The sequence below is a fragment of the Equus caballus genome, chromosome 19 (genome assembly GCF_041296265.1).
Source record: "Equus caballus isolate H_3958 breed thoroughbred chromosome 19, TB-T2T, whole genome shotgun sequence".
Classification (NCBI taxonomy): domain Eukaryota; kingdom Metazoa; phylum Chordata; class Mammalia; order Perissodactyla; family Equidae; genus Equus; species Equus caballus.
In genome coordinates this window covers 45496456-45514989 of record NC_091702.1, presented here as the reverse complement: position 1 = coordinate 45514989, position 18534 = coordinate 45496456, and the positions used below count along the sequence as shown (strand labels likewise).

The 18534-nt window shown below is 46.8% G+C and overlaps 1 protein-coding gene across 39 annotated transcripts in view; it reads left to right on the top strand.

Annotated features, from left to right (window-relative positions):
• KALRN (kalirin RhoGEF kinase) overlaps positions 1 to 18534 on the top strand; it is a 641465-nt gene that overhangs the window by 235804 nt on the left and 387127 nt on the right. For all 39 annotated transcript variants that reach the window (XM_070243654.1, XM_070243649.1, XM_070243655.1 and 36 more), the window contains one exon: positions 15556 to 15678. In XM_070243654.1, the coding sequence (XP_070099755.1) occupies positions 15556 to 15678 (123 nt within the window). The remainder of the gene's footprint in view (positions 1 to 15555; positions 15679 to 18534) is intronic.

Here is an 18534-nt window from a genome sequence, read left to right as displayed (position 1 = left end):
GCCTGTACTTACCCCACCCTTTTGGTGCACCCATTCTCTCTGAACTTGTAGCTTCACTTCTCTTTTGTGGTCCTGCTTCCTTCCTTGGGTGGAGCTAAGGAAGAGCTCCATGAGTGGTTCAGGCCTCCCATGGAGGGCAGAGAGATCACAGGCCAGAAGACCTAGCCAAGACTTCTAGAAAGATCTCTGGCTTTGCAATCTCAGAGACCTGGGTTGGAATCCCAGCTTAGCTACTCGCTAGCTGTGGCCAATTCAACCCTCTCTGAGCAGTTTCTTTATCTGTAAAATATAGATTTTAATACATGCCTTAGGATTGCTGTATGGATTAAAGAAAATGTATATAAAGCATTTAGTATGCCCGGAGCCCAGTAGGTGTTCAACAGGTTCGTAGAGACAGACTTGAGCTGAGCCATGTAGATAGAAGGATCAGGAGTAGAAGAGAGGCTTAGGGAGTCTTTCTGAGGTCTTGGGAGGGAGGGCAGGGAGTAGACCCACATCCACAGCAAGGATCCTGGAGTAGACAGTAGGCAGCATGTGACAGCATAGCGTGGAAGCAAGGTAGGGACCTGGTGCCTGGAGAAACCAGGAAGAGATCTTGGCAAGAAACCTGTCAATGAGGCTTAGATACAAGATCTGCTGCTAATAGGAGGAAAGGGAAGTGGAAGCACGTGATTGGGTTGGCAAGATCTTAGCACACTGTTGCTGAAGATAAGCCAATTAAATAAGTGCCAGATATTGTGCTGGGGACAGGCAATTGGAAGATGGAGAGAGTCAGGCCTTAGCACATTGGAGCAGGGGGCACCAGCAGATAGCTGCTGCATAGGGAAAGTTCACCGAGGTACCTGTCACTGCTATGGGAACAAGATAGATGGGGAAACATTCTGCCCAAGTTGGTGTGTAGGAAAAAGGGAAGAGCTTGAGCAAAGGTGTGGTAGCCTCAAAGGCCAGGGTGGGGTTCTGGGAACACCCACTGTCCAGTGTGGCAGGAGCTCAGGCTCCGTGGCAAGGAGTGCAGGAGGGTGATGTCTGTGCCATGTCAATTACCAGGAGCTACAACACGGGGTCAGAAATCTAGTCACACCACTCCCTGAGTAACCAGTAGACGCAAGGAAACCTGGGTGCGGATGAATGGTTCAGGCCCTGCCAGGAGCATCTTAGAATGCTAGAATCTTTGAATCAGAAGGTCCTGTTCCTCACCCAGGGCAGAACTCCCTTCCAGCCTTCCTGACTGACATGCATTCTTCTAGCCTCTGCTGAGCATTTCTGGGGTGGAGTCACAGCTTTGTGAGGCAGCCTGTTTCATGGCTACACAGGCTGTAGAAAGTCCTACTTTGTTAGAAAGTCTTCCTTCCACCAGGCCAGAATCTGCCTTCCTGGAGCTTCCACCCTGTGCTCCCAGCTCTGCCCTAGGGGCCCCCAGAACTAGTCTCTTCCTTCTCCCATAGGACACCCCTCCTGTGACTTGAAGATGGTCCTCATGGACTTCCCAGTCTCTTCTGCTCCAGATGAACTCCCATCGTTCTACTGGCCTATTTTCATTTGATGTAGGCTCTGAACTCTTCAATGTGGCATTCCTGGGACCATTTTCTCAAATATGAGAGGGGATGGGTTTGCAGGGTCTGCAGCTCTTGATCCCACTTCCACAAGTGAGAAAAATATTTTGTGTGCATGGGTGTACTTGCTTCTTAAAGCTCAAGTTAGTCAGTCTGAAACTCCAAGGCATGCCCACTCAGAGAACTGTGTTCCCTCATTCAAATAGAAAGAGGCACTTCTTCTAGGTGAACACAAGAGGATGTCTTCTCACATGTACACATAGAGAGACTTTTCCAGTATGAAAGCGTTGAGTTGACAGGTTTTGATGCCCCGAGTTAGGTGCGCCCCGGTCAGTAGTATTCACTCTTCCTCAGGGAAAAGCCCCTCTCCAGGGTATTGACTATTCCAGCCCCATCCCTGTGACCCATGGCTCTCCCTGATATCATTCCCAAGCAGGGCGAAAGCTTTGTGGTCTTGTCTTGGTGAGAGTCAGACAATTCATAGTGAAACACACAAAGGAACATTAATTACATTAAGTACCTCTACTGGAGTCTCAGAAGGGTTCTTCCCCCGTGTTCTCCATTCTATGTCCACCAAGCAACACCACTCTCTTGCTCCTTGCCTCATTTCTGGTCCCTCCATAGTGAGTCTTTTCTAGGACAAGAAGGACCCTGCTGTGGGGACCATTGGTGCTGTGGTGAGAGAAGACATGCCCTTTCTTGGTATAGAGAAAAAGGGATATTTAGTTTCCTCCATGCAGATCAGGTGGACTGACTGGTCCCACCTCAGAGTGGCACTTGTCCTGCCCTAGGAGATTTCCCTGGGGAGCTGACGCTTGTCATGTGGTATCAAGAGGAGGTGCAAAGCAGAGGGCCTAGCATGGAGAGTGAGACTGGACTTGGGCATTCAGCCCCCACCACCAGGACGTCCTCTTCTGTGCTTTGCACAGTCCCGCCTTCTCACACGTCTGTTCATACCAACCGCCCTCCCATTCCACCTATTGAAATACTACCCTAGCTGAAGGTCCAGCTCAAATGCTCTCAAATGCTACTTTCCCCACTCCTCCCTATTGGAGGTGGTCTTTCTCTCCTCTGGGCATCTTCCTATAGTCCTTATCCATCCCGCTCAAATTGACCCTATTCCAACCCATCTTGTATTATAGCTTTATGTTCAAAGACCTCATTCCCCCAGTTATATTGCACATTCCTGGAGGTCAGGGCCAATGTCTTAGATAACTCTGTGTTCCCCAGAGGCACACAGTCAGAGCCAAATAAAAAGTAGACTGTGGCACAGTCTGTACTTACTAGGCTGCCTGATGGAACAAAACTTTTGTGAGCACTCTGAGCTGACACAAGAGCACCACCTACTGCTGAGTGGTTTCAAGGGACACTGCGTTAATGCTCTCAGTTAAAAACTGGGGTTTTAGCAAGTTTCTTCTTGCAAGGGAGAGATGAGGAGGCAGGGAGACCAGTTCCTTTTGTACTAATCCAAGTGTGAGCAGATGGGGTGTGGAAAGTGTGAGCAGTGCGAGTGGAAAAGAGAGAGAGGCAAACCCTGGAGCCACTCTAAAGGAAAGAAAATGGGACCAAGGAACCGACTGCATGTCAGGGAGGAAGGAGAGCCAAGGTAACTACAAGGCCTTCATGTTAGGGTGATGACGGGAGGGCAAGAGTGGAAAGAAATCCCAAAAACATTTTGGAGGAAGGATGGATGACTAAATTAAATTCAAATGTTAATTTCTTTTAACACACAGAAAAGTGAGAGAAGTAGTGATGAAGATTACTGAAAAGATTACTATAAGTTATCTGGTTATTGCATTTCTGCCCTACTCTTGGGGACAATGGCACTATCTAAAGACAGGAAGTCACTTTATCCTCTGAATAAGATTGTTAAAGCAATGGGGGGTTTTGAGCAGTGTCTGGGTTCTTCATTCCGTAAGTCCTTCCTGAGCTCCTGCAGGGTATGCCGTGCTAGGTTGGGGTCTGGAAGCTGGAAGTATGGCCAAGCGTCTCCTGGATGTACCTGAGCCTGGCCCCCATGTGTTCCCTCACCTGCCCTGGCCCCGCTGCTGAAGCTGCTACTGGAACAGGGGAGAAGGGAAAAAGGGCAGTGCTAGCTCTCTTGCTCAGCTCAAGGTCAAGCCCACCTAGCACAGATCTCTTCCAGCAATGCGCCCACCCCCTTCTCTCCGAGAGGGGCTTGTAAAGGGAGAGCCATCTCCTCCTTAGCCCATGTGGAATTTTTCTTCCCAGATGTGCAAATGATTGGCACAGCCAATTTTAGGATGCGTGGGAGGATGGAATGAAAACATCCAACAGACACTCCATTTCTGCAGCAACAATAATAGTTACCATTTACTGAGTGCATCCTGTATGCCAGGAACAAGCATTAGCTCATCTAAATTAACTTTCCAAGGGCAGATCTCACTTTATGCCTAAATTTAGCTCTGGGATAAAGTTGGGCACTATTTTCTCAGCTTGGATTAAATAGGGTTTGACCTCTTCAATTCTACATTTTGGGAAGTGAGTGAAGCACATTCCCTTACTCCGTTCCTGAAAATATTTTATCAGCATCTGTGGTTCAGATGGAAGGAATTTGGCCACTCGGCGTCAGTATCCCGGGGCTGCCTGGGCTGACTCCTGGCTTGGTTGGTCCTGTTTCTCGTCTGCTTGACTTGCTGGCTCCTGGATGACCATTCCTTTCCCACAGCGGGGTACTGTGTGTATTGCCAGTGCTGCAGGGAATTTAGCCCGTCTAGCCAAACAGACTGGAAATAAAACTCAAAAAACCATTATTTAAAGTCTGAAAATATTTATATTAATAATGGACTTGGTGAGACTTTTCATTATATCACTTAGCATGAGGAGGGCAAGAGTGAGGAGAGTGGCCTTTGAAGGCCTAACATGAGCATGTACTTCCCCAGGCAGAGCCGAGCCGCGGCTCATTTTCAAGGACACAGTGTGAGTTTAGCATGAAGTTTTGCAGCCTGGGTTTCTCTAATTAGAAAGCAACTACTTTTTGTGATTGCCAGCTTATCCTGTCTGAACCCAGGGGAGGTAGAAAGCATTCAGCATCCACTGTGTGTCATACCCTGTGCTGGCATCACCTTTCATAAGTTATCTTTCTCTCTCCCTTTGTCTTCTTTGACCCAGACTTTGAAGGGTTTGTAAGAAAAAGGAGTGGAGGGGGAGGCAGAGAACCTGCAGTTGGTGAGAAGTCTGTATTATGCTTGTTGATTTTGTTTTGTGCAATAACTGCTGGCTTGGACTCCCCTTTGCAGTGAGATAAATGACTCTCTTTCTGGAAGCCTCAGTGTAGAGGGTTAAAAGTTCAGGGTTAAAAGTGAATTTGACCGTATCACACCCCTCCAGTGGTTCCCCAGTGCTGCTGAATACCCAGTTGATACCAGCTACTTCCTCATGGACAGACCATAAGTCTCCACCTGAACTGTTTAAATAAAAATGCAGTGCATCGGAATCACCTGGAGAGCTCCTACTGAATCAGAACCTCAAGGGTAGGCCTGGGAAGCTATATTTTTTAAGAAAACATTTTAGAGGGGCTGGCCTGGTGGCGCAGCAGTTAAGTGCACACGTTCTGCTTTGGCGGCCTGGGGTCTGCCAGTTTAGATCCCAGGTGTGGACATGGCACCACTTGGCACGCCATGCTGTGGTAGGCGTCCCACATATAAAGTAGACGAAGATGGGCACGGATGTTAGCTCAGGGCTAGTGTTCCCCAGCGAAGAGGAGGATTGGCAGAAGTTGGCTCAAGGCTGATCTTCCTCAAAAAAAAAAAAAGAAAACATTTTAGATAGTTCTGAATTAAGGCTAGGTTTGTGAACTACTGTGGTAGACACTGGAGCAGTGAGTTTGGAGGAAAGAGAAATCAGTATGGGCTCAGTTGGTCAACGAAGGCATCCTAGGAGGTGAGACTTCAATTGTATTTTGAAGGAGGGGAATAATTCGGATATTTGAGTGTGGAGCATTTCATGGGGGGAAAGATGTGTGCACAAATACAGGGGTGGCAGTGAGCATGGCAGTGACTAGAATATGGCTGGAAAGGATGCTTGCTGTGGGACAGCAGTGTGAAATAATAGAGAAAGGCAGATTCGGACCAGCTGGGGAGGGAGGAGCTCCTTGAATGCCAGAATACGGAGACTGGATTTTGCATTTTAGATGACAGATAGCAGCAATAATTTTGCAGGGTTTTTTTTGACCGAGGGAATGCCATGATGAAAGCAGTGTCTTAGAGCAGTGGACCTGGTGGTGCAGATGGCTTGGTATAAGGGAGAAAACGGAGTCAGGGAGACCAGTAAGGAATTCCAGTATGAATTAATGACTGCGGTCATCTAGGCAGGAGGGGCTGTGGGGTGAGTGGCAGCAGCAATGGAAAGTAAAGGGTAAATTTCAGGGTTATTTGAGGAAAGAAAGAACAAGTGGGCTCTGGGGGATGAGGTGAAGATGTGGGAAGTCAGGAGAAGGTGGTAACAGGTTTCATAGAAAAGACACAGTAGTTGGAGATGCTGTGGAACGTCAAGGGGATATCCATATTGAGTGCACAGGCACCATGTGACTAGGAATAGTCTGATATTTGGGTGTGTATTTGGGAGACATTTTGATAGTGGTTTAAAAGCATGGACTTTGGAGTCATCCAGACCTAGATTCGAGTCTTCAATATGCCATTTAGGTTTTCGTTATGTGACCTTGGTCAAGTTGTTTATAATCTCTTTGACTCTGTTTCTTCAACTAGAAAAAGGTGATGATGATGGTATCTGCTACCTCATAGGGCTGTGATGAGGCTTGAGATACTGTGTGTAAAGCTCTTGTGTAGAGCCTTGCACATATTTATTTTTGTCGGTTATCTGGAAAGTTAAGGTTAGAGGGCACCCCGGGACAGAGGAAATTGGATGGAATTTAGTTTCAGATGGAGACTAGATTCTAAATTTATCTCCATCACTTACAAGCAATTGTGTGATGTTCGGCAGTTTACTTCACCTCTTTGTACTGAGTTTTCAGCATGTTTAAAATGGAACGAACAATTCCTTCTTTGTAGCATTCTTATGAGGATGACATGAGATAATCTATGGAGGAACTTGGCACAGGGCTTGGCACATGAAATAGGAAATACTATTCGCTTTGTTGAAGTCATGAGCCGGGATGGATTTTCACGTGGACAGAGCCTGATGAATAAAAGCAGAGGGCTGAGGGCTGAGTCTTGAGACTGTCACAGTAAGGTGTGCAGGACATGAAAGGAAGCCGTGAAGAGGCAGCTGGAGAAGTGGAGGCAAGTTTGGATAAATGAGTGTAGGACTGGAGGATGGGAGAGCTTTCAAAATTAGAGTGTTGCTGTTGTCTCATCCTGCTGAGACGAGACATGACATGTCAGGGAGGAGAGTGGCCGTGCGTGAAAGCGCAGGTGCTCCTGAGAGAATTTAGTGTTGGGTGGAGACCTGCGAAGGCAGAGGGGAGAAGCTCATCATGTCTGCAGCTGCGTGGCCTGCCCCTGAAAATGACCTGGGGTAGAGGGCCAGAGAGGGTCGAGTTTCAGGAAGGACTGCATCAGATTCTGATGTGACATCACAGGGAAAGAGAAGGACTCAGAAAGGAAGAGACATGGATTTTCACTGTGGGTGCAGATTTAAGAAAGCAGTGAAGGTAGACCTATTACAGGGGGTTAAGGAGGAAGTGGATAGAGGGAAAACAAAGGCAGCAGGGGCAGAACACACTTCTGAAAGTTTGGTGATGACGGGAAGTATAGACGGAATGAAGCTCTGAGCATGTTGGGAGGTAGAGCGACAGGGTTAAGAGCATCGATGTTGCAACTAGGCCCCCTGGGTTTGAATCTTGGCTCTGCTGCCTATTAGCTTTGTGGCTTTGGGCGAGTTAATTAACCTCTTTGTGCCTTAGTTTTTCAATCTATAAAATAGAGATGATAATATTGGGGGTTAATATTGGGGAGATAATTATGAGGTTATTAGAGGATTAAATGAGTTAACATATGTAAAGTGCTTGGAACAGTGCCTGGCACATAGCATGGATTCAGTAATTGTGAGTTGTTGTTATTGTTGTTGTTACCATTATCATTACTGCTGTTATTGAGAGAAATTGAAAATGGGAAAGGAGGATGGAGAAAGGGAAGACAAGAAGGGGCACAGTACTGTTTATATAGTTTGGCTCTGAAATATGCATGCAACACACACCAGAGAGTCCTCTTAGACTTTACTGAATGTTCTGACCAATGAGACTACAATGGGCCATCTTTGGCACTGATCTACTCGGGGCAATATCACACGGGAACGATGGCTTACCAGCAGGATAGTCCTTGCAGCAGAACAGCTCAGATGCAAGAAGACAAGATCCACGGTGGGCAGTTGCGGAAGCTGCCATGGCTTAAAAAATCCTTGCTCCACAGGAGCCGATCTCTCTTGTAACAGCTCCATCGGCACCCTTCCAGGGTCCCTGTAGTGGACATGCCAGTTACAAGAGGCACCACGCTCGGGGAAGCCCAAGGTATGATGCCCCTCTCAGGTATTTATAGTTCATTGATAGTCCTTCTGATTCAGATACAATTTAGCAATCAGGGTTGTTTTTTTTTTTTTTTTTTTTACCATAGGTAATGTGATTTGTCACATACTATCTTAATCTGTTTCCAGGGAGACAGAACTGGGATGTTAACTGAAGGTCAGATTGTCATGCAGAAGGGGAAATGTTTTGTTAACCCTTTACTTGCAGTGGGATATTTGCCTGTTTTATAGAGAAACCAGGGCAATTCTAGATGTGAGCAACATGTTAGGATGTTAGAGCTGGGATTTGGGAATTAGGGAATTTGAGATGGAAGGTGTAAGAAATGTGCTAGGAGATCGATAGGATGTCCACAGGTCAGAGACACAGCCTGGTTGGTGAAATTGTTTGGTATCTTGGCTGATTGCTGTGGCTACAGTGGTGGGGTCCCCCAGGTAACCAGGCTGCACCATCCTCCCTGGAGCAGCCGGATATATAGTGAAAGATACAAATGGCTTCTCTGTTATACAATATATAAAAAGTATGCCAGCGGACATGCCAAAAGCCTAAAGGAAAACAGGCAGAGCCCAGGGCACCTTATCCCCCTCACTAGCTATGTATTGACACCTACAGTCTATCAGGCACAAGTCCCCACCGCCCCTCCCATCTAGAGATACCGGTGTGGAGATGGTCTCTCAGAACCCTGAACCCCTGCGGCCTGTAAGCCTGCAGGTACAGAGAGGTGAGGTGTCAAACTCCCTTTGGTGAGGAATCCTAGGAACCTAGAAACAAAGCCCACATTATGGGGTCCTTTATCTTTTTTCTCTCTTTGCCCCACTTTGGACAAAACAGGGAAGCTCAGTCCTAGGAAAGTGGATCATTGTAAACCAGGGTTGAAGGGTCTTAAGCGTCCTGGGCCAGAACAGACACATGGGGTCTTTGTGTCACCCTGTTTGCACAAGAATATGTTAAAGCAGAATTGTGAAGGGGGGGAGGTTCGCCTCTGGTTCCCACCCTCTTCTCATGTTAGGGCCTCTCTCCTCTCTAGGGCTTCTCCACCACCTCATTTTAGGATCTCATCCCTGCATCTTGCTCACAAAGGGCCTTGGCTTTCTTACTGAGCTGCTTCTGTATCCAGGATAAACTAATTTCAGGAGGGTTTGCAGGAATAATGCATTTTAATAGGAGTCTCTCCTGAGTGTAAACTGTTAAGAGCCAAAGAGATTGAGTCTCTAGTAATGAAAGAGTTGGGGTGTGGCAGAGGGGATGAGGGAGGGAGTGTCTGAAACAAGGCAGGAGGGTGTGAGATGCCCCGTCAGGCCACACAGGGAGGGCAGGAGTGCACCAGTGCCCTCAGGCATAACCCTGAGAGAGTGTACTGGTCTCTGAGTCTGCGTGGGCCAGGCACCACGGGGCCCTCTGTGTCTGTGAGGGTGAGGCAGTGGGAGGATGCAGGGGCGTCTCTAGGCCATGTCTGTGCAGCGCCCCGTGTTGCTCTGGGAGTGCATCTCTGGGAGGAGTGAGCTGTGGATGTGTTTGTGTTCGAGTTGCAGGTGTGATTCCCATTAGCCCGTGGGGATTTCGCAGTAAGGTGAACCTACTGCAATTTTAAATCCACACCTTTCATCTGTTTTGAGCTCTGAATGAAAACATTGGGGAACTATATGCAGTAGAATATGCTCACTATATGGATTTTAAACTCTATCAGGTATGCAACACTTAACAAATCATGACACCGTTATCTTACTTGAATCTCGCTGTTACCATAAGGTTGAAATAGGGTAAATTGTTATCCCCATTTTACCAATAACAAAACTGAGGTTCAGACCAATAACCTAACTTGGCAATGTCTATGCAGCAGAATCTGCACTAGAACCCAAGTCTCCTGATTGAGCCTCTGTTCTTCACAGTCTCACACGCGTAACATTTTATTGTGGAATTGACTGCACTCCAAGATCCCCAGATGCAGCTAGGATGTTAGTGCTGTTTAGGGCTCAAGCTTTTATGGATGGGTCACTGCAGTGTATAAGGGACACAGGTGATATTGGGCTGTGCATATTTAGACAAAGAAAATCCGTTGGTTTTCTTCTATCCTCTTAATCAGCTCATCAAAGCTGAATATAAACAACTTTAAAACCAATAGAATCTATAATTACAGACAGTATAAAATACTAACAGTAGGTGGTAAGGTGGTTTGAAAGTTAAAACTCTAAATTACATGCCATTGCTAAATTTGCAAATGAAGGAAAATAAGCACAAGATCCTCATTGTGTTTTGGGTGTTTTTTTTGCTCTATGAAATAGTTTATGCTTCATTAAAAACAGAACAGAACAATAATAACCTTTTAGTTATCCCCATCTTTATAAGAAAAGAGGGGAAAGGTTTCTGTTTATTTTCCTAATTTGCATTTAAATACATTCTTTTATCATTTATTATAGAGAACCAGATTTTCACATTTTCCCTGAATTTTAGCCAGTATAAAAAAAATTACTGGGGCCAGCACTGTGGCATAGTGGTTAAATCCAGCACATTCAGCTTTGGCAGCCTGGGTTCCTGGGTTCGGATCCCTGGTGCAGACCTACACTAGTTGTCAAGCCATGCTGTGGCAGTGACCCGCACACAAAATAGAGGAAGACTGGCACAGATGTTAGCTTAGGGAGAATCTTCCTCACCAAAAAAAAAAAAAAAAAAATTATCTTAGTTAAAAGCAAAACATGAAAAAGAAAAAAAAAAAGTCCAAGTAGCTTACATGTAACATCTCTCTTCTTAATGAGACAAAACTATTTCCATAGTTTGGAAACTATGTTGGTTTCCAAACAAAGAGATAAAATTTCATTGCTTAGACATAAACTTGCCTCTTGGAGGAATTTTGTTGTTACATTACATTTTGTTTAACCTACCATTTGTAGCTTCTCAAAAAGAAAAAAAGAAAAAAAGACAGTTCAAAATGATTGAAACCAATGAGGAGATGTTTTCTTTAGTTTTTCTTGAGATCTTTGGGTTAGTCTGGTTCATGTGTCTTCCGGAGAGCCCAATTTGAATAGATCAAATCATAAAACGCCCTAGCTGGAAGGGAGCATAGAAGGGGTCCGCTTGTACGGAGATTAGCAATCCCAGAGCCTGTGGCTAACTCACTCATGCATTCATTCATTCACAAGGTATTTCTTGAGAGCAGTGGAGCTGTTTGAAGGAGTTGTCCCCAGGCACCGATGGGGCAGAGGCATGGAGACAGGAGGAGGCTGGGGGTTGGAGAGTGAATGGCCCTCTGGAAGGGACAGCACCTTTCTCCAGCTGGAGCCCCACAGGGCCCTGGTGGCTGCCTTTTGGGGGTAAAAGGGTGGAGCCCAGGCAGAGGGGGTCCTACAGCCACACGCAGGAGGGAGGGCGCCTCCCAAGAGCCTGGCTCAACAGGCACTCAGTGAACGTGCCTTGGGTGGAATGAATGAATTCTAGACCCTGGGCTTCACTTCTCTGAACCTGTTTCCCACCTGTAAAGTATGCCTGATGGATGCAGTGAAGTGATGTGTGTGACTGGACCTTCTGAACTCTGCAGCACCAGACAAATGTCAGGGCTGAGACTAAGAAGCTGCCTTTCTCTGGCTATCAAACAACGCCAGTTTTCTTGCTGACGTTCTTCTATTCAAAAGTTAGAAATCTAAGTTGTAGCAATGAATATGGGTTCTGATCCAGGAGAATCAATAAAACCATTTTTTATTTTGAACGGAAAAAAATACATTCCATAAGTTTCTAAATTGAGCCAACTGTAAACCACGATGCTTACCTCCATTCTGGGAACCTCTTCTCTCTTGCAAATGAAAAGAAACTCAGAAATGAAGAAACTTGCTCACCGTCTCATGGGTAGTTAGTGACAGATCCAAACCCGGAACCAGCCTAGTCCTCGTCCCACTTGACTGCACACACACACACACACACACCCCTGAGTGCACAAACACACATGCCCTTGCACATGTACACACACATGTGCACATGCACATACATTCTCTCTCTGCAGCCATTTCCACTGAATGCAACAGAAATGATGCTGACCCTTGCAGACAGCCAGGCTCACAAGGGTGAGGATTGTATACAATTAGGCAGCAGGTTTGGGCCCAGAGAAGACATGAGACTGTCTCTAGGAAACAGTCATCCTGGAGAGACCCTGGTTGGTGATATCACATGGGACCATCTGGTCCCCAGAGCAGGTCTTTTCTTCTCTGTCTGAGACGTGTATCACCTCTTTGGAGCACCACCTCCAGCACAGCTGAACTTTCCCAGAATGCCCGGCCACTGGAGAGCAGCTCGTATGCTCCAAGGTGGAAGTCGGCATGGGTGGAATGGCATGGGGCAGACCTCCTGCTCTGAGAAGCCTGTTCAAGGAGATGCACAGTTCCTCCAGCACTCTCACTCTCACCTGTCTTGAACTCGCTTTTCTTACTGCTTTCCGCTCTAACCGGCTCACGTTCAGCAATCCTTGCTCTTAGTCCAGTGGGACCTGGTGCCAGGCAATCTAATCATGGTGGTGCTAGCACAGAACTCTGCTGCTCATTTGCATATCTAAAATCATTTAACGTAAAATACAGGGAAGGTCACTTCTCGGCCAGAGGGATATCCAGGAAAGTATATGGAGTGAGCACTTTTCATCAAAGTTCCAAGGACTTCAGGCATTTCAGATTCTCATTAACTTTATTGATTCTTTTGTCAATAAGGAAAAGAGATAAGAAATTATTTTAAAATAGGATTGAGAGGCAGAACTTTAAAGATCAAAAATTACAGAATAAGATTCATCTAAACTCCGGGGGCACCTGTCTTCTTTTCCCCCTTGTCCTTAATAATAATTTTAAAAAAATGGCCCGAGTGCCATGATGTGGGGCTGGCCGTGGCTGGCGGACCCAGGATGGTGCACAGCGCAGATAACAACCCAGCCTGTGCAGGAGCTGCCAGCCTGAAACATCCCTGACGCTCGAAAGTGAAGAATGCTACTTTCATCCTTTTGTGATTCTCGGTGTAGGTATCCAGAAGTGATCTGAGTGATTCAGAAGGGAGTATCGTCTCCAAATCATGCACGTGTGCCTTTGGAAGGTGGTGTTGTATACTTAAGTTTGAGTTGTCTCTCCAGACACGTAACTCTAATTGCCCACAGGACACCTCCTCCTGACGCGTTTGTAAGCCCCTCAATCTCAGCACATCTAAAACAGAGCCTACGATCTCCCCACCCCCACCCAAGCTTCTTACCCTCCTCTTAGGTAGCACCTGTGGTGGCACCTTTTATTACAAGGCCCCGGGGCACCATGCCAGGGTGCCAGGGAGAAACCTGGCTGTTCCCCTGAGCTCTTTCTCACCCTCCCCTCCCCAAACCATTGTCAGTCTCATTTCTAGTAGCTCTCAAATCTGCCCACTTCTCAGCCTCCACTGCTACTTCCCTAAGCCAGATTTCCAGGTTCTCCCTTCACTCATTGGGTTACTATAAAGCCTCCTAACCCTTCTCTCTGCCCCGTCCCGGCCTCTCCAATCCACATCCCGCACTGCTATGAAAGCTTACATCACACTTCACTGCTCAGCTTAAAACCCTCCACCAACATCTTGCTGCTCATAGTATACGGTCCAGGTTTCCTGAAGCCTCTGTCCAGGGCTCTCCGTGGTCAGCCACACCTCCTCACATCGGGCTCCAGGAGCATATGGGGATGCTTCCAGAGCCCTCGATACCCTGGGCTGCCCCACAGTTCTGCCCCTTTTATCTCCCCTTTGCCTGGAGCTCACATCGCACTCATCTTCACCTGGCTAATTCCTACCTGAGTCAAGGCTCAACTCAGGTGTCACCTCCTCTGGGAAGCCTTCTCTGCTCTTCCCTGTTTCCATGCCATCAAGAATGGGTGCTACCTCTGTGCTACCTTGATAGCATATGTTGGCCTCTATCTCCATAGATTTTTTTTGAGGTGTCATTTTAATCAGGTCATATGCTAGGTTTTACTAACGTTGTATCTGAGTCCACATCATCTTACCCCACTGGCCTTTCAGTCCCTGAAACTCAAGAATCACATTTTAGTCATTGTTGGCCTTCTGTTGCCTTGGACAGTGCTTGGCACATAGTGTCCCAAAAATGTTGGTTAGATATAACTGAAAAAGTGAATTGGCTCTTCCGTTTAAAGAGAAATAATGGAATGAGGCTGTACTTCTGCCTCCAGGAAAGCTGGCACCGTCTTTGCAGCGTCTCAAACTGCACCTACGCTCAGCTCCTCCCTGCTCTGCTCTGCTCTCCTTGAGCTGCAGCCTTTAGCCCATCCCAAGCTATAGGGCATCTGTGCCAATGATAGCAGTCCTCTTCCCCAAAAGTTTCACACCTTTCCTGCCTGTATCATTTGACTGCTCTGGGCAGAAAATTACAGAAAATCCAATTTAAACCAGCTTGACTAATAAAGAAGATTTCTTGGCTTAGGTATAAGCAAGTCCAGAGACAAAGTAGAGATCAGGCAAGGCTCAATCAGGGCTCTGCCTATTTCCTGCCATTGTTTTGGCTATACCCTTTCTCTACCCGTTGGCTTCACCCTCAAGCTGCCAGTAGAATGGCTGCAACAGTTTGAGGCTCAGGGTCACAATGACAGTATCAGAGGAAGAAAAGTTGTGTCTATAGAACTAGGGTTCTGTTTTCCCAGAAGCTTCCAGCAAACTTCCCCTCATGTTTTATATACTGAATTGGATAACATTCCTGTTTCTGAGACAATTTCATTGGCCGGGAAATGTCGCATGCTGATTGGCTTAGATCTGGAGTCCTGAGGAAGGATAGTCTTTAGAATGATCAGGCCCCCTTTGGAACTGGGGTTCTGGTCATCTCCCTCTACAGCATGCAGGCTGCCTGGAAGAGAGGTGGAAACCTAAATGAAAACCAGGGTACAGAGCTCAGGGTAGGAAAGTGGCTCCATGCCCACTGCACCAGGCACTGCTTATGCTACCTTTAAAATCCTCCTCTTCTGGTTCCTGATGGGTTAGAGCAGAAACCCTGGAATTGTGAGGCTGGGGAGTTACAAAGAAGGTTGGTTCAGTTCAGAGTCCATTCAACAGTGTGTGGTTGGGCGGTGTGTAAGTGGGATAGGGGCACGTTAGGATCCCTGTTGCTTCCAGCATGGGTCTCTCTCCTCTACTGCTGCAGGAGGGAATGGATTAAGCCTCCCAGCTTTTCCCTCATCACCTGTCTTTAAAGCACACATGGGCCCCTTTTGAGGCTAAGTTTTTACAAAGGGGAAGTAACTAGGTGTAGTGAACAGCTTCCTCCCCGTCTCCCTGATTCTCTCACTCATTTTCTCTTTTTTCCTTAGCCTCTGTAGAGAAACACAGCGGCTGGCGGTGGGTCCTTATGCTAGAAGTGAGGGCTCTCCTGGGAGACACAGCTGTGGTCGCCCCGTTCTGAGAACGTGATTGGTTCTCACTAGGCACAGCAGGAGGGCTTTCATTCTGCCAATAGCTCTGAAAGTTGTGTGCTGTTGGACCCATGACCCTTCTGATTACTCTGTACCGTCTCGTCCCCTCTAGATGTTCGACTGGATAAGCCACAACAAGGAGTTATTCCTCCAGAGCCATACGGAGATCGGAGTCAGCTACCAGCATGCCCTAGACCTCCAGACGCAGCATAATCACTTCGCCATGAACTCCATGGTGAGTGGAGGTGTTCTCGGCACTGCCTGGGGGGTGGGGGCTGGGGTGAGGAGAATGGTGAGGGGAAGAAACTGGGGGCAGGGAGGCAGAAACAGACTTCCAACCTGAGTAAGAATGAGGAGCTCTGAACATGAGGATCCCTTAGCATTCCATTTGCCAGGATGGGGGACGTGTGCAGGACACGTGGCCAGCCAGCTGTTCCTGTAGCAGATTATGGCCCCATTTCTTCCTCCAGACCCTGCTTTACATGGTGAAAGGAATGTGCTGGGCTTGTAGAAGGCATTAGCTCAATGCAAGACTAGAAGGGAGAGTCACAAGTTGCATTCCGCTGACTTAACCAAGTAGCATATGTGAGTCTGAGCTGGGATGGTGAGGGGCCTCAGGCTATGGGGCTTTGGAAGGGGTTGAGTGAATTGGGGCTGTTTAGACTGGAGAAGAGGAGCCTTAAGGGATGGATTGCTGCCTTCAGATCTGTGAAGGGCTACCTTGGAGAGAGGAGGGTAGGAGTGCTTGTGTTGGTCCAGGAGGCAGAACTGCCCAGGGGACAGCAGTTGGAAGGGGAGGTGGGACATGGCTTGGGGTGGGATGCATTGAGAGTTAGTGAGTTCCCATGATGGGGAGTGTTCAAGCAGACCCTGAATTCAGAGAGGGGTATTTGCTAGCTGTGGGGTCATAGGGAATTTACCTCTTTGTGCTTCAATTTCCTCATCTGTAAAATGGAAATAATAATAGTGCCTTATAGAGTTGTTGTGGGGATTCAATGAGTTAATTGTAAGGCAGTTGGAGCTGTGCCCGGTATAGAATAAGTTATTAGTAAATATTGCTATTATGATAATGATAGTAACGATGTAGGAGTCTAGTCCAGATAACACCTGTGATCCCTTGTAAAACTAACACTTTGGGATGCTATTTTTTCCATGTGGTCGCCCCAAGACTTTATTTCAAAACCTTGTCTGCCCCTTGAACCCGTGATATCTGAAATGCCTGCAGCCTAAGTTGCCTCAACTTATCTCTCTCTCTCACCCCTCTGCCAGCTCTTCCTACTTGTACTACTGGTCCAGAAGAATGGGTCCACTCTTCCCCATATATTTGAGCACCAAAGACACTATCATTTCAGCCAGTGCTGCTGGGAGGGGGGCAAGTGTTGGAAAAATATAATTATGGAGGATTACAGAGGCCAGGAAGGAAGAAAATTTCATTTTCTAGCAGATTGTTTTAATATGCTATATACTGAGCTTAACATACTAAAGAAGAAATAATTATGGCCTCAAGTTGTTCAGTGTCTAGTTGGGGAGATAACTCAGATAATCATGGTGCCGCTTGATATGTGCCATGATAGAGATCTGCTGAGTTAACTAAGAACCTTAAAATCTCAGTGGTTTGAAACAACAGGGGTTTATTTCTTACTCCTCCCACATGCCCATCACTGGCTGGTGGGAGCTGTGGTCATCACAGTCTCTCGGGGACCCAGGCTGATGGCCAGCCACCAGCTTAGATGCTGCCAGTTTCCTTACCAGACAAAGCATGTAGCCAAGCTCATGCTGTCTCTGAAACCTTCCACCCAGAAGTGACATATGCCACTTTCACTCACATTTCATTAACCAACACCGGTCACACGGCCACACTAATTTTGGGGGTGGAAGTGTATGGTCCTACCACCTGTTAGGGAGGAGTGTGTGGGATGTTTGGGAGTAGCCCTAATGACTAGCACAGGGAGCCATTGCAGGATGTAAGGAAGAGATGAACAGGATGAGATTTGCGTATAAAGATAACTCTGGCTGCAAAATAGAAGGTGGTGGAACCAGGCAGGGAAAACATCGATATTGATTGTATTATCAATTTTGGCCACAACACAGTCTTGTGTCTTCATCTAAATGTAAAGGCTCACTCCCTTCCAACGAGTCTCCTATAATTATGTCTCATTCCTGGCTCACTTTAGTCCCAGAGGAACAAAGCAATTGATCACAGGTGATTAAGAACGTGAACTCAGATCTAGTCAAGTTTGATTATCTGTGTGCTTTGTGGATTTCCCCTGGTGAATTTTATAAATTCTGTGCCAGAATCTTCATGTCACCCAACTGCCTGGCCCTAAGGCAAACACACTCATTTTAATAAGAAGCAAAGACAAACATAATTAGGGAAGTAAGTCTGCCACCAAACCCCTCAAAACAATGCACTACAGAGCTAAATAGAAAGAGCCTTTGGCTTTGAATTATCTGCACCACTGCTCTCCTCTGTTAATATGGATAACTGAGAGTTAATGGCACATCAAAACCTTTCTTCTGACACACTTACTTTTGAAGTCTCCATTTTCAGGACAAAAACGAGGGAGGAAATTTATTGAAGGGAAGCATCTCCTGGAGCTGGGTGAGAGGGAAGAAGAGATTTAACATACAATAGCCAATTAGCATGTTCCAGCCCATCGCGTAGTGTCCCACTGCCAATGCATACGCACGGCACTCGGAGGGCCCTTTAGCCTGATTAGGCTGGATCTCCTCTCTGGCTGCAGGGCAAGGGAAGGGAAATCCCAGCGTTGTTGGATCAAAGTGCTGGGCACCTGTGCTTTATAAACACACCCCGTGCCTTTGTTAACTGGGAGGTTTACTGGTTTGTTATTAAAAGGAGCTGCCACAAAGAGGGATGTCAGCATCCCAAACAGGTGAAAGGAGGGAATTACAGACTCCTTTTCTCTGGTCTGAATGATGGATGTTGCTGCCAAGAAACAGATGAATGCGAGCAGATACTGCTAGAACCCAATGACTATAGGAACGATCAGGTACTCGGGGAAGTGGGGCTGTGGATTGTTCTGTAAACTCACTGAGGCATCTCTGTTTCTGTTCTTGGAAATTATACACA